The sequence below is a fragment of the Pan troglodytes genome, chromosome 9, assembly GCF_028858775.2.
Source record: "Pan troglodytes isolate AG18354 chromosome 9, NHGRI_mPanTro3-v2.0_pri, whole genome shotgun sequence".
Lineage (NCBI taxonomy): Eukaryota > Metazoa > Chordata > Mammalia > Primates > Hominidae > Pan > Pan troglodytes.
This window is the reverse complement of record NC_072407.2, coordinates 60,448,659-60,463,785: the sequence shown is the minus strand read 5'-3', so window position 1 is coordinate 60,463,785 and position 15,127 is coordinate 60,448,659. Positions and strand designations below refer to the sequence as shown.

Sequence of the window (15,127 nt, the reverse complement as noted above, 5' to 3'; positions counted from 1 at the left end):
AGGTGATTTGGTCTAAACTGATCCCATCCCTGTTGGCCTGTGCTGAACCTCTTATCTCTGGCGTGTAGGTCCCATAAGAGGCTGGAAAGTAGAACTTCATCAGCAGTGGGTAACAGAAAGGTTAATTTGGGCCAGATTTAGACTTACATGTACATTGAGAGTGTGCCTAAGAAAATGAATTAGGATTAGATTTGGGACACAGAACAGAATTGAGTAAGAAAATAGAAAGTCACAAACTTTTATAAAAATCCGGACAAGTCTTTACAGAGGAAATGCGTAAATCTATATCTAGATACTTTTATTTCCCTGAATCATTCTCCAATTTGCCATTTTCAAGAAACATTTATTGAGAACTTTCTATTTGTCAGGATCTGAATCTGGGACTAAAAGAATGAATAATTCACAGTGCATGACCTCAGTGCACTCTCAACCTAAAAAGAAAAATTAACTTAAAAATGATTTTACATGATTTTTAAGACTTGATAAGTGAAGACAATGTTTGGTCAATAATTAATGTCATCAGATTAAGAAAACATAAAGATTTTGTGCAAAGCACAGCCAACTGAATTTTACACTATTCTTGTTCTTTTGTGTTAGCTGTACCTGAGAAAAGCCAATTTTTGATGTTATGAATAAATCAACTGAAACCCATGCCATCTCGTTGTAGCTAACACAAATGCAAGAGGACTGCCTAGAAACACACACAAAAAAATCTATACATTGGCTGGGAATAACTTGTAAAACCTCATCTATAAAGGGTCAGCAAATATTTACTTACTGATCACTAGAATTTTTTTAATACCTATTGAGAGTCAAAAGGAAATGAGGCAATGCTGTTGCTTCCTTAGCTCTTACTTCGTAGTGCATAAGACAGATAATGAACACATAAATAAATACATCATTGATATAATATGAGGTGGTAAGAAGAATTCAATGAGAGGTAAAGCAGGTATGGGGACAATGAAACAGAGAGTGGCTAATGATAGCAAAGGAAGTTTAGGCCTTGGGGAAGGACTGTCTTAGATATTTGAACAGAGAACTGAATAGAATAAGGGAGTGAACCATGAGACCTGGGGACGCATTCCAATAAAAGGGAAGAGCACGTTTAAAATCCTTATGTGGGAACAGGTTTTGCATTCTGCATGGACAGCATTCTCCATGGCTAGAGCAGAGTGAGTGAGGAGAGTGGAAGCACATATAGTCATGGAGGTAATTAGAAACCCATACAGGCTGAGTCTTATAGGCCATGGTAAAGAATTTTATTTTATTTTATTTTATTTTATTTAAATAAAAGAAGTATTTAAAGTCATAGGGCTTGGTGAAATTACCTAAGGAGCAACTAAGAGAGAGGGCAAGGTCAATGGCAAAGCCCCGGTAGACTCTAATATTTAAGAAACAGAATAAACTAGTAGTCAGGAAGACAAAGGAAGAATGTGAAAGTTTGTCCAAGAAAAAAGAAGGAGCAACTGTTTCAAATACCACAGGACCCAAACCATTACTCCTGAAATCATACTTTCTGATCTGTTCTCTTCAACTCAGGCAGCTATCATGCCTAGCTATCTGTCAAGCAGTCCTGAATCCTCAGCATTGAAATCGAAATGAAACTACCTCCTTCAGAACAGATTTTTCAGAGGATGAAAAAATTTCAAATGTCTTCTTTTCCTCTGTCTTCCTTCCACTTGCATATGTCCCTCTATATATATTCTCCTTTTAACAGAGGATTGTAAATGACTCAGAACTACAAACCTCTTTTAAAATTGGCATACAGTTTTAGGTAATACCATCTGTGACAATTTTACCCACCCTAGAATGATCAGGAACATCTTCTACTTACTGTGATAATGAAAAGAATAATATACTGTAACCAAGTGTAGTTTATCCCCCAAATTACAAGAATGGTTTAACATTCAAAAATCAGAAAATGCTATCCATCACATTAATAAACAAAAACAAAACTAGATTATCAGCTCAGTAGATGCAGAAAATCCTAAATCCATTCCTGATTTTAAAAAGAAAAATACTATGAAAAGAAAAAACAGGAATCAAAGGGAACTCCCTTATGTGATAAAGATCATCTGTGAAAAATCTACATAAGGAATGGTGGGAAAATGAGAGATTATTCCCTAATATAAACAATAGGACAGAAATTTACATTCTCCTCATTTCCGTTTAACATTGTATTTGAAGTTCTAGCCAGTGCAATAAGGCAAGAAAAAGAAATAAAACTATTCAAATTAGAAAGAAAGAGATAAAACTGCTTTTATTCATAGACAACACAATTGTGTATGTAGAAAATCAAAAGGAATAAACAGAAGAAGCTACTAAAACTAATAAGTGAGTTTAGCAAGGTTGCAAGATACAAATATAGTAGCATAAAGACAGACATATAGACAAATGGAACTGAATAGAGAGCCCAGAAATAAACCCAAATATGATCAACCAATATTTGACAAGGGTACCAAGAATACACAGTGGAGAAATTATAGTGCCTTCAACAAATGATATTGGGAAAGCCAGATTTCCACATGCAAAGGAATGAAGTTGGATGCTAATCACACACCATACACAAAAATGAATCCAACATGAATTAAAAACTTACATAAATGTAAATCCTGAAACTCTTAGGAGAAAATGCAGAGGAAAATGTTCATGATTTTGGTCTTGGCAACACTTTCTTAGCTATGACACCAAATGCACAGGCAACAAAAGCAAAACTAGACAAGTTAGACCACATCAAATTTTTTAAAGCTGCTTCTCTTCAAAGGAAACAGTCAACAGAGTAAAATGACAACCTATGGAATGGGAGAAGATATTTGCAAATCATATATCTGATAAGGGATTAATATCTAAAATATACAAGGAACTTGTACAACTCAATAGGAAAAAAAGTAATTGAATTAGAAGACGGGTAAAAGATCTAAATACACGTTTGTCCAAAGAAGACATAAAAATGGCCAACAGGTATATGAAAAGATGTTCAACGTCACTATTCATCAGAAAAATGCAAATCAAAACCACAGTGAAATATCACCTCACATATGTTAGGATGGCTATTCTCAAAAAGTCAAAAGATAAGTGTTGGAGAGGGTGTGGAAGAAAAAAAAAACACTTGTTCATTGTTAGTGGGAATGTAAATTGGTATACAATCCAGCAACTCCATTTCTGAGTTTTTATCCAAAGAAAATGAAATCAGTATCTCAAAAATATATCTGCACTCTCATGTTAATTGCAGCATTAGTCACCGTGGCTAAGATAGAGAAAACACTTGTGTCTATAGATGGATGAATGGATAAAGGAAATGTGGTATACATATACAATGGAGTATTATTTATTAATCGCTATAAAAAAGAAGAAAATACCAGCATCTGTGACAACATGGATGAACCTGGAGGATATTATGCTAAGTGAAAAATAATCCAGACACAGAAAGGCAAATACTGTATGATATCAATGATATGTGGAATCTAAAAAAGTCCAACTCATAGAAGCAGAGAACAATAGTTTCCAGTGGCTGGGGGTGGAGAAAAATAATATATTGATCAAAGGGAACAAATTTTCAGTTATAAAATGAACAAGTTCTGGAGATTTCACATACAGCATGTGTGGTGATAGGTGCGTTGATTAATTTGTTTGTGATAATGATTACACAATGTAATGATTATTACAATGCATCTACCAAGTCGTCAAATTACACACCATATATATATATATATATATATATATACAATCTTTATTCAATAAATCTTTTTAAATTAAAAAAACATTTTAATGGGCAAAAGATCTGAATAGTATTTTTCCAAAATGATATACAATTGACCAACAGGTATATGAAAAGATGCTTAACATCACTCATCAACAGGGGAATGCAAATCAAACCACAATGAGATATCATCTCACACCTGTTAGGATGGTTATTATTTTTTAAAAAAATAAATGATTGTGAGGACATGGAGAAATTGGAACCCTTGTACACTGTTGTGGGAAATGTAAGATGATGGCAGTTGCTATGGGAAACAGTATGAAGTTTTCTCAAAAAACTAAAGATAGAATTATAGTATGACCCAGCAATAAATATTCAATACTTCTGAGTATTTATCCAAAAGAATTGAAACCAATATATCTATATCTATATCTATATAGATATATATGTATGTGTGTGTGTGTGTGTGTGTGTGTGTGTGTACTCCCATGATCATTGAAGCATTATTCGTAGTAGCTGAGATGTGGAAATAACCTAAATGTCCACTGACATATGAAGAGATAGAGAAAATGTGGTACAGTTAGCCCTCTGCCTCTGTGGGTTCCACAGTCATGGATTCAACCAATCTTGGATCAAAATAGTTGAAAAACAATTGTGTCTGTACTGAACGTGTATAGACTTCTTTCTTGTCATTATTTTTTAAACAATACAGTATAACAACTATTTAAATAGCACTTATGAATAGCATTTACATTGTATTAGGGATTATAAGTAATCTAGAGATCATTTAAAGTATACAAGAAGATGTGCATAGGTTTATATGCAAATATTACATCATTTTATATCAGGGACTTGAGCATCTGCAGATTTGGGTATTTGTGGAAGGTCCTGGAACAAATCCCCCGATGGACACTGAGGGATGACTGTATATATTAGAATATTACTCATCTTTTAAAGGAAATCTTACCATATGCAACTACATAGATGAACCTTGAAAACATTATGCTAAGTGAAATAAGTCAGTCACAGAAAGAAAAATACTACATGATTTCACTTTAAGGTATCTAAAATAGTCAAACTCATAAAAGCAAAAATAGAATGGTGGTTGCCAGGGGCTTGGGGCCAGGAAGAATGAGGAATTGTAGTTCAATAGGTATAAAGTTCCAGTTATGCAAGATGAATAAATTCTGGAGATTTGCTGTAGAACATCATACTTATGGTTAACAATACCATACTAAACTCAAAATTTGTTAAGAGGGTAAATCTCTTGTTATCTGTTCTTACCACAATGTACAAAAATTAGAAAGACTGACCATGCTAAGTTTTGGTGAGGATTTGGAAGAACTGGAACTCTCATGCACTGTTAGCACTGTTGGTGGGAATGTTTAGTGATACAACCACTTTGAAAACAGTTTGGCTGTTTCCTAAGAAATTAAACATATGCCTACTATGTAATCCAACCACTTCACCCTTAGGTACCTAAGAGAACTGAAAGTATATATCCATACAAAGGTTGTTCATGAATATTCACAGCAGGTTTGCTTATAATAGCCAAAAAGTGGAAACAATTAAAATCCCCATAAATAGATGAATGAATAAACAAACATAGTATACAATGTGATAATACTCAGCAATAATGTGAAATGAATTATTGATATACACAACAATGTTAATGATTCTCAAAATAATTATGCTAAGTAGAAGAAGTCAGATATGAGTCCATTGACATAAAATTTATATAAAATTCAAACTAATGTATAGGACAAAAAGCAGACCAGTAGTGGCCTGAGGGTGTAGATGGGGAATGATGGGAAGGGGCACATGGGAGAAATTGTAGTAGGTATAAGGAAACTTGGGAAGTGATGTACATGTTCATTATCTTGATTATGGTGATGGTTTCATGAGTGTATACATGTCAAAACTTATCAAATTGTACACTTTAAATATGTACAGTTTGTTGCATGTCAAATCTCAATAAAACTATATTTTAAAGTTTTAGTAAACTAGAAGGGATTTCAGATACATCTTTTGAATGATGTCTTTTGATAATAATGATAGATATAACAAAAATAACAAAGTAAATATACACATTGTATATATGTACAATTCCATATTTGTAAATGCTAATAGTAATAAATAACAATAATCAGTGTTTGGAAAGGAATATTTAATTCCTTAGGTAATCACTTAAGACTGAAAAAGAAGACCCGAAGGGAAGGTTAGTGCCCGCTTGGAGGCACTAAGCCGATTAACTATTTATTGAAGCACTCTGAGCCAAGAGATATTCTGGAAGGGCTTTGAAGGCAATACTTTACCTGAGCCCACCCTGCTCTTTCTGAGGGAGTTATAGATTCCCCCAGACTCTCCTCATTGGCCTACAAGAGGGCCAAAATGAGTTCCATGAACTTCACAATAATGTGAGTCCATCAAACTCACCCATCTCAGCCCACACCTACCAAACATGGAGATCAAGAATGCAACTGAAACCCAGATAACCTCTGAAGCAAACTATAACCAGGAACTAGGGCCTGGGAGAAGGAGAAGAAAGAGTGCAGAAGGGCAGTTATCAGATAAGAGTATGTACTTTGGAGTCAGAGACCTGAGAACAGAACCTCCCTCATCTGCCACTTTCTTGCTACATAACTTGGTCAAGTCACATAATATCTCTGAGTCTTAGATTTTCTTTTTTGTTTTGCTAAATGGGGTCAATAAAAATTACTTTTCATTAACATTGTTAGGAGGGCTAAAATAAAGGATTCAGGTAAAGCTTTTAGCATTGTACCTAGGATATGGTAAGTGTGCGCTAGCTTAAGAATTAAGTTAAAAAATTATTTGAGAACTTGACTCCTGGAAATGTCCAGGTTTAGAGCTAATCTGGGCCCAGGAGGGACTGTTCCAGACAGTTCTTCAATAAAGAGGCCCAGAGATCAGCTATGGGTCCCTCTGCCCATCACTACTCACTAGGCTGTGGAGCCTGGACAAGCACCATACTAACATGAATTAATAACAGTAATTAATAACACTAAATAATGTTTATAACATTACCGAATGCCTTCCAATTATCCAAATATACCAAGTTATTGTGAGAATAAATAAGATACATGTAAATCATGTCCCAGAGTAAGTGCTTAGTAAGTATTATTTCACAGAGGAGAAGCAGGCTGAAAGGCACTAATTAATCTGAAGCCACACTGCTAAGAAGTGGCAGACTGGACACTTTGGTGCCAAGTTCTGAGTTCTTTCCACAACACAAATATGTCTAACACCCACCACAGATGTTGGTGTGCTCTGAAAATATTTGCATGACAGTTAATATTTGGAAAATGATCATCAAGAGGCATTCTGTGGTATTCCTTCACCCCAATCTGCAGTTTTTAAATGATTTCCACCAGAGCTGATATATGATCCCAAACCTCTTGGCCATAGGTGCTCATTTTTTCCCTATACCTTTTCCTAAATATGCCCAGCCATCTCCTTTCTAAAATATTTATTATATCTCCTTAAAACAAACATTCCTCAAATTCCGAAGTTGCTGTTTACACACTTCACTTTATCATGCACAACTATACACACACACACACATATATACACAAAGTCACATTATACAATCCTAGAACATAGGGGCTATAAAATGAATTTTGTTGACTGCCATCTACACCAACAGATTGGACTTTTACCTTTTCTTCACCAGATAAAAGGAAAAAGAAAAGAGCAATAACAATAAATTCCGGTTGAGTGATTATATAGAATAGGCAATAGATTACAGCTAGCAACAGTGTGTGTGTCCGATAGGAGCTCAGGCCTAGCTGGGTGGAAGCCCCACCCAACTACTTGCTTGCCGACCTTGAGAATATTACTCAACATCTCTAAGCCTCAAGTGCCTCACCTACCTATAAAGCAGAGATAATAATAGAACCTACCTCATAGGGATGTCCTGTAAATTAAATCAAATAATTCCTATAGCAAACTTATTGTAAGTCCTGGAAGATAATAATGCCTAATAAGTGTAACTTGCTATTATTATTATTATTATTATTATTATTATTATTATTATTATAGTTTTCCTCATTGTTATTCAAAAATCACAGAAACAAGAAGATAAAAAAAGAAAGAATAAATGAATAAATGACAAAATTTGGAAAATACCTTTGGATCAAAACAGTAGTTGTATTTGTAGACTGCTTTATAATTTTCCAAATATTCTTGCTTCACTCATCAAGTATTTATTGTGTTGGGCAATGCACTGTGTTCTGCAGATACTAGTGAATAAGACAGAGGCGATCCTTGTCCATTTATGCATTGGATCCTCAAAACCATAGTCCTATAAGGTAGATAAATCTACTTGACAGATAAGAAAACTGATGACTGAAGAAATTACAACTTAAAAGTAGACACTGGAACCTGAGATTCATTCACTCAACAAATATTTATTGAGTGCCTTTCACATGCTAGGTGCTTTGCTAGGAACTGGACATATAGAAATGAAGCTCAGATAAAAAAGTATTTGCTCTCATGTTGCTTACTTTCTAGTTGTGAGCATTAGAAAATGTCAAACACATAAAACATCTAATATGTCAGATGATGATAAGTATTACATGGAATAATAAATCAGAAAGTGGAGGTGGGAAGTTCAGGTGCGATTTTGCATAGGGTTATTTAGGAAAGTCTCTCCAGAAGGTGCTATTGAGAAAAGACAGAAAAGATGGGGAAACTAAGGAATGATATATTTCACAAGGGTCCATTTAGGGTCTTCCAGCAGGCTTTGATTTGCTCAGGGCTTTCCTAGTGGCCTCTTTTACCTCCTTGTTTCTCAGGCTATAGATAAGGGGATTCAGCATTGGGGTCACCACCGTGTAGAGCACAGACACCACTCGGTCTCCCTCTGAGGACTGGCCTGTGTTGTCTCTCAGGTACATGAAGATGAGGGTGCCAAAGAAAAGAGTGACGGCAGTGAGGTGGGAGGCGCAGGTGGAGAAGGTCTTGGCCCGGCCTCCAGCAGAGTGGATCTGCAGGATGGCCACAATGATAAACAGGTAGGATACCAAGATCACCAAGACACAGGCAGGCATGACGAAAAGAGCAAACACAATAATCACCACTTCCTGAGTGTAGCTGTCCCCACAGGAGAGTTTTAATAGAGGAGGGAGGTCACAGAAAATGAAGTTGATCTCATTGTTTCCACAAAAGGAGAGAGTGAAGGCTGTGACCGTTCGAACAAAGGCACTGAAAAAACCAGCAACGTAAGCCCCAGTGACTAGGCCCCAGCGGGCCTTCTCGGTTATGATGGTGACATAAAGCAGGGGCTGGCACACGGCCGTGTAGCGGTCATAGGCCATGATGGCCAGAAGGTAGCAGTCGGTGGAGGCAAAGAAGGTGAAGAGGAAGAACTGAGCTGCACAGCGAGCCTGGGAGATGGTTGTGCCGTGCTCCCACAGCACAGCCAGCATCTGAGGGATGATGGCGGACGAGTAGCAGACGTCCACCAAGGAAAGGTGGCTGAGGAAGAAGTACATCGGGGTGTGGAGCCGACGATCGCCACGGATCAGGAGGATCATGCCTGTGTTCCCTAACATAGTGGCAAGATAGAAACTCAAAAATATGAGGAAGAGAGGAACCCTCCACTGGAGATGTTCAGTAAATGCAGTAAGGAAGAACTCCGTCACTACGGTGTAATTCCTTTCAGCCATCCATCCAGTGGCTCACCTGCAACGGCTAAGACAAGAGCCAGATGAGGGGACAGCTCAAGAGGAGTTCAAATGATTTCAAGTAACAAAGCTTTAAATTGAATGTCTTACATGTCGGCACTCAACTTCAACACACTTTTCAGTCGAAGATAGATATAGACAGATATTGAGCTCACTGTAATATAAGATAAAAAGTGATGAATGCTTCTATTATAGAAAGAACAGAGAGCAAGTGATTCCTGACTTACAAGTCAGCGCTTGTATTTGCAACTCTGTCCCCAATTAGCTGTTTGATCTTACGCAAGGCACTTAACCTCTCTGAACCTCAATTTCCTCTTCTGCCAAAAGAGGATCATAATGCTTGCCCTGCTTATGAGATAAGATTAATGCGTAGGTTAAAACAGAGGCAAAAGCACATTGGAAAGCTAAAAGCACTCCACATGTATAAGGTGGCTATTAAAATTTTAAATGAATGTTTTAAGGAAGGAAAATTTATATTCTCTGAACAAAAACATATAAACAAAAAATCTATTAGCAATCAGCAATGGGCTCTGCTTGTAGGAATATTACTATTCTCAGTCTAACAACATGCAAGTTTAACAAACAGCTGTTATTCTAATTAGAGTAGGCTGGCTTATTAAGGGTGTGTATACACACGCATAAACACACACTCAAGCATTGACCTTGAAATCAAAAGAGCAAACATAAGTTTTTTGGGGCACCTAAAAAAGCTCCATAAGCTTTGTTTGGTTGCTCTCAAAGCCCCTAATAAACACAGTAGCTTGAAAATAAACAGCATCCAAATTTGAAAGCAGAAATATTTTTGTAGTCTTGTGTTGTCTGAGTGCTGTTGGAGAAATTCGGATTAATAAATTTGGGGGTCCTTAGTGGAGTTCTAGAACAGGGCTGTAAAGGAGGGCTTTGATAGTGTTTGAGTACCTGATGTACCAGCAGCCAGACCAATACTGAGCTGACCCATTGAGTAGAATAACAAAGAAAACAAATTAGATCTGAAAGTCATGAGCTGGACACAAACTGTCCTCACCTGAATTCTACTTTGCTAATGCCCTCCTCTTTTGTTTAGTGTGTTGTCTGCCCATCACCTGCCAAGCCAAAGGACACCTGGCTTCTAGTTTACCCACACTGCATGTAAGACCCTGGGCAAGTCACGTTTCCTCTCTGGGCTTCAGTTACCTTGCCTTTGTTCCCTTTCCGTAAATAAAATTGCAGATATCCCCATAATCATAGCAACCTGATGAGATGGGGTCACTTCCAATACTTCTGTGTTTTAGTCTCACTTCTAGGAGTCTCTCTCTTTCCTCTACCCCTTGACAAAACAATATATCCCTGACACTAGTGTTTCCTTAGATTTTTCTAGACTTACTTTGAGATAACAAGACTAGGGGACCAGCCTTTCTCCCTGAGCTTCCAATCTATCATGAAACCTTGCTGATGTGCTTCTTATATTCGCTGTCCCAGTATTACACCCTAATTGGTTCCTGAGGTGATTCTCCAGGGGAAGGAGACTTATCTTCATATGACTTCCTAACAAGGTGTCTAATTAATACCTTTGAAAGTTTCTCTTTAATTTCAAACTTCCAAAGCCCCATCCCTCAGCAAGGTCTGATGGAGCTGGCTCCTAGTCTTGCGTTCTTCCTGCCTTGTACCAAAAGAAATGTACTTCTTTGAAGGTTTCCTATATCTCAATTGGGAGTTTTGTCAGGGGTTTTACACAATGCCACCATAGCCAGCTATGAACTGATCCCCAAAGGAGGCTTTTTATAAGCATAAGCTTTTGCTCCCCATTGCCAAAACATGCTGTAATTGATGACTTCGAAAGTTCATCATTTGGCAGAAGTAGAGAATGGTGCAGGTGGGGAGTCATAAGATAAAATGTTGGAGAGGCCAATGTGGGCGGGCTGTGAACAGACTTCCACCAGGCAAGCTGAGCAAATTCTTGATGGTAACCAACCCCTCCACCATAGCACTAGTTCTCAAACTTCAGTGTGTGTAAGAATTTATCCAGAGAACTTGTTTAAAATGTGAATAGCTGTGCCCCACCTCCATAGATTGATGCAGATGCAGTACATCCGCCATGGGAGCAGTATCTACATTATGAACAGGCATACCAGGGGATTTCCAAACAGTTAATCTCCAAAAATTGTGGCAACAATGCCTTGGGATTGGGACCTCTAGACCTCCCTGCCCCTCTGTGTGTCCTGCCATAAACTAAAGTAAAATAATAAAGACATGTTCTTGCAAAGCATGATTTCTCCAAAGTCCTATCAGTGCCTTTCTTCCTCATGGGAGACCCAAGATAGGGTGAATGTGATGTCTCCCTGTCTTATCAATTTTAAAAACCTAGATACAGAAAGGACTCTGGAGCTTCTTGGTGGCAAAACAATGACTTGGACCAGGTCAACGCTCAGTTGACTGAACCTATCTGGAATATGGCGCTAGACAAAAGGACCCCAGGGCAGTGGTTCTCAATCTTCACTGCACATTAGAATCACCTGGGAAGCAACTCGTAAGGCCCAGATTATACCCCTTAACAATTGAATCAGAATGCCTGAGTGTAGGAGCCGAACACCAGTAATTTTCATAAATTCCCTGGTGATTATAACATGTAGCAGATTTGAGAACCATACCGGAAGGCTTGTCTTTTGAAGGCCTTACCTTTCGCCAGGTGTCGTAGGTAGACGTTCCAGGAAAATAGGTTCACTGTTCTCATAAATCTGGAGATCACTGCATACTATATTCTTCACATGGAAAATCACATTATATATTAGCATATTAAAGGATCTACAAAATCCTATAATTAAGAAACCTTGGCAAACTAATACAGGAACAGAAAAACAAATACCACATATTCTCACTTATAAGTGGGAGCTAAATGATAAGAATACATGAACATATAGAGAGGACCAACACACACTGGAGACTGTTGGAGGGTGGAAGGTGGGAGGAGGGAGAGGATCAGGAAAAACAACTAATGGGTTGTTACCCATTAAGATTAATACCTGGGTGATGAAATAATCTGTACAACAAACCCCCATGACACAAGTTTATCTTTGTAACAAACCTGTACATGTACCCCTGAACTTAAAAGTTAAAGAAAAATAAAAATAAAAAAAGAAACCTCATCAACTTTTTCCTAACCCACCATTTCCCAAAAGAATTTGAGCACAGAACTTCTTTTTCATTAGCATCATACAGAACTAGAGTTCTAAGGAAAGGATGCTCCTTAGGCAGTACAGCTCTAAAGAGGCTCAGAAACTGTCCAAATGCCAAATAGCAAAGTAGTAATTGTTCCAAGAAACAGCATCTCCTGATGACTTCATCTCAGGATCTGGCTCCTTGAAGTCTCTGACTGGCTCCCCCAGGAGCAATCACTCCTACTGGGAAAAGAATTAGAAGGGAGTCTGGGGGAGCAACATAATTCCAGGCGGATCCCTCAGGAATATGGAAGAGGAAACCACCTTGCCCTTTAAAGAATGTCTCTCTCTTTGATTGTGAAGTGGATCCAATGGCTGACCCCCTGCAGTTCTACTATATAATTACAGCAACCCTCTTATTGCTACCCCATATGAAATAGACTGTGAGGCCATCAAGGCCCTGCTTTCAGGAAGCCGTAGTCAAACTTAAAACAACTGGCTTATTTAAATGACTTCATTGAATCATTCTATAATGCATACATAGGCTAAAACATTACATTGTACCCTATAAATAAGTAAACACAATTATTATTTGTCAATTAAATTTTTTAATTAAAAAACACTATCAGAATGATTATTAAGATGGTTCAGTCACTGTTTGGCCAGTCCCAGAAGAGAAGCAAAATGAACCTCAGAGTATAGATAAAAATTTCATATATTGTGAGTATTAGAGCCTATAAAACTGAAGTAAAAGAGGTTTAGAGATTTTTTTTCTAAGAGCTATAGATCTGAGCAGAATTTGGAAAGGAAAATCCCACAGGAAAATCCAACAGCAAAGACCAACTTAGCTGCTTACTGTATGCCAATTCACTCTTCTAAGAGATGACAGATGATGATAAATCAGATGATAGATATAGTTGATAGTAGATAGATAGATTCATAGATATATGATTAGGTAGACAGCTGATAGATGATAAATGGATGATAGATAATAAATAGGTAGATGATAGAAAATAGATGATAGAGATAGATGATAGATAGATAGATAGATAGATAGACAGATAGATAGATTCATTTAATCCACAAAACAATTCCATGAACGAGGTACCATTATTATCTTCATTTTAAGGAGATGAGAAAATTTAGGCACAGATTGTTGAAGTGGACCACCAATAATCCCACAGTAAGTGGTAGAGCTAGAGTTTAACCCAAGTGGTCTGTCTCCAGAAGGCGCACTCCTAATTCCTGTAGTATATTGCAAACTCTCATGAAGATGTCTCCGAATTCCACATTTGGGAATAATTGAGGGGTTCTTCCTTCTATGTCTGTACCTTCTAGCTATGTAGCTTCTAGCTTTTCAGAAAGAAGGGAACTCAGCTAACAGATGAGACCTAAGTCTCAAAGTGAATAGATTGTGGTAGAAAATTCTTGGGGCACTTGACCAGGCCCTCGCTCCTTCTACGAAGTATCACCATGGCCACTGGTGAAGGGCTGGCCTTACCTTTCTAGCCATAGCCGATTGGACCATAAAAAGACCCAAGATGAGTTTATTTCAAGGGATAATCCTCTCTTCTTCCAAAAAGATCTTTTCCTGAACTACTTTAAGTGTTTCTTATAGCCAAGAAGTCATGACTTGTGGCCTGGAGGAACCAGGAAGTATATAAGGAGAACATATCTTCAGCTCTTGCCCTGAAATTCATCTTCACGATCTTTCTCCATCCAGACTTAGGTGGATCTCATGCCAATTCAAGGCTGAGTAACACCTAGTGCCTATAAATTTGCTTTAGAAGGACTTTGGAAGGACTTATCCTACTGCAAACATTCCCCTCTCAATTCATCATTGCTATCCCTGCCCTCACTTTACATATTGTAGAACTGTGGAATTTTTTTTAGGCTCTCATAAGATGCTGGAACTGAAGGGGAAATTAGAGGTCAAATAACCCAGGCTTTTCAATCGACAGATGAACAGGCTGAGGCTTCCAAATAGGAAGATGTTTAATGATTACATCAGTAGTTAATTTGATTCCCTGTCTGTGACTTTTTAATGCCAAACTTGTTAATCAGCACTTTACCCAGTGGTCCCTTATTGCTCTTAAATATAGAAGGGGCCTCAAATAAAGATGACCAAATAATTAAGTGCATTAATCTTAATTCATTTCTATGCATATCTGTGCTTCCTCCAAATCCTCTCAGAGGTGTGCAATCCTGAGGTAAGTGTCCTCCATTGCTTCCCTTATAAGTTTTCTCTAAGTGTTTTCAGAGCCTTTATGTCTGAATTTTCCAGAATGATGAAGCCAGAAAGAACTCTGGAATCCAGTGCATCTTCTCATTTTACAGATGTGGAGAATGAAATCCCTAAGAAAGAATGACTTACAGTCCCTGGGTTTCTGCCCAGCAGGTAACATGGCTTGAACCCATAGATGAATTCACTACATGATTCTCAAAACAAGGTGAGGGCAGGAAGGGATGCAGCTAAGTCTCAAGCACAACTGTGATGAACAACTCCCATGACACCAAGAATTTCTCTATTGTCCATAATTGTTTCTGACTCAATGTTCTTTTCTTCAACAAAGTAGAAAAAAATACCC

At 37.6% G+C, this 15,127-nt stretch overlaps 1 protein-coding gene across 1 annotated transcript; it reads right to left on the bottom strand.

The window, feature by feature from the left end:
- Window positions 1-5,809: 5,809 nt before the first annotated feature.
- OR9Q2 (olfactory receptor family 9 subfamily Q member 2) lies at window positions 5,810-10,807 on the bottom strand. Its single transcript, XM_054662297.2, has 2 exons — window positions 10,769-10,807; window positions 5,810-9,559 (listed from the first exon to the last, which is right to left on the bottom strand). The coding sequence occupies exon 2, from the start codon at window positions 9,385-9,387 to the stop codon at window positions 8,443-8,445; it is 945 nt and encodes a 314-aa protein (XP_054518272.1). The 5' UTR covers window positions 9,388-9,559; window positions 10,769-10,807; the 3' UTR covers window positions 5,810-8,442.
- Between the last annotated feature and the right edge of the window lie 4,320 nt (window positions 10,808-15,127).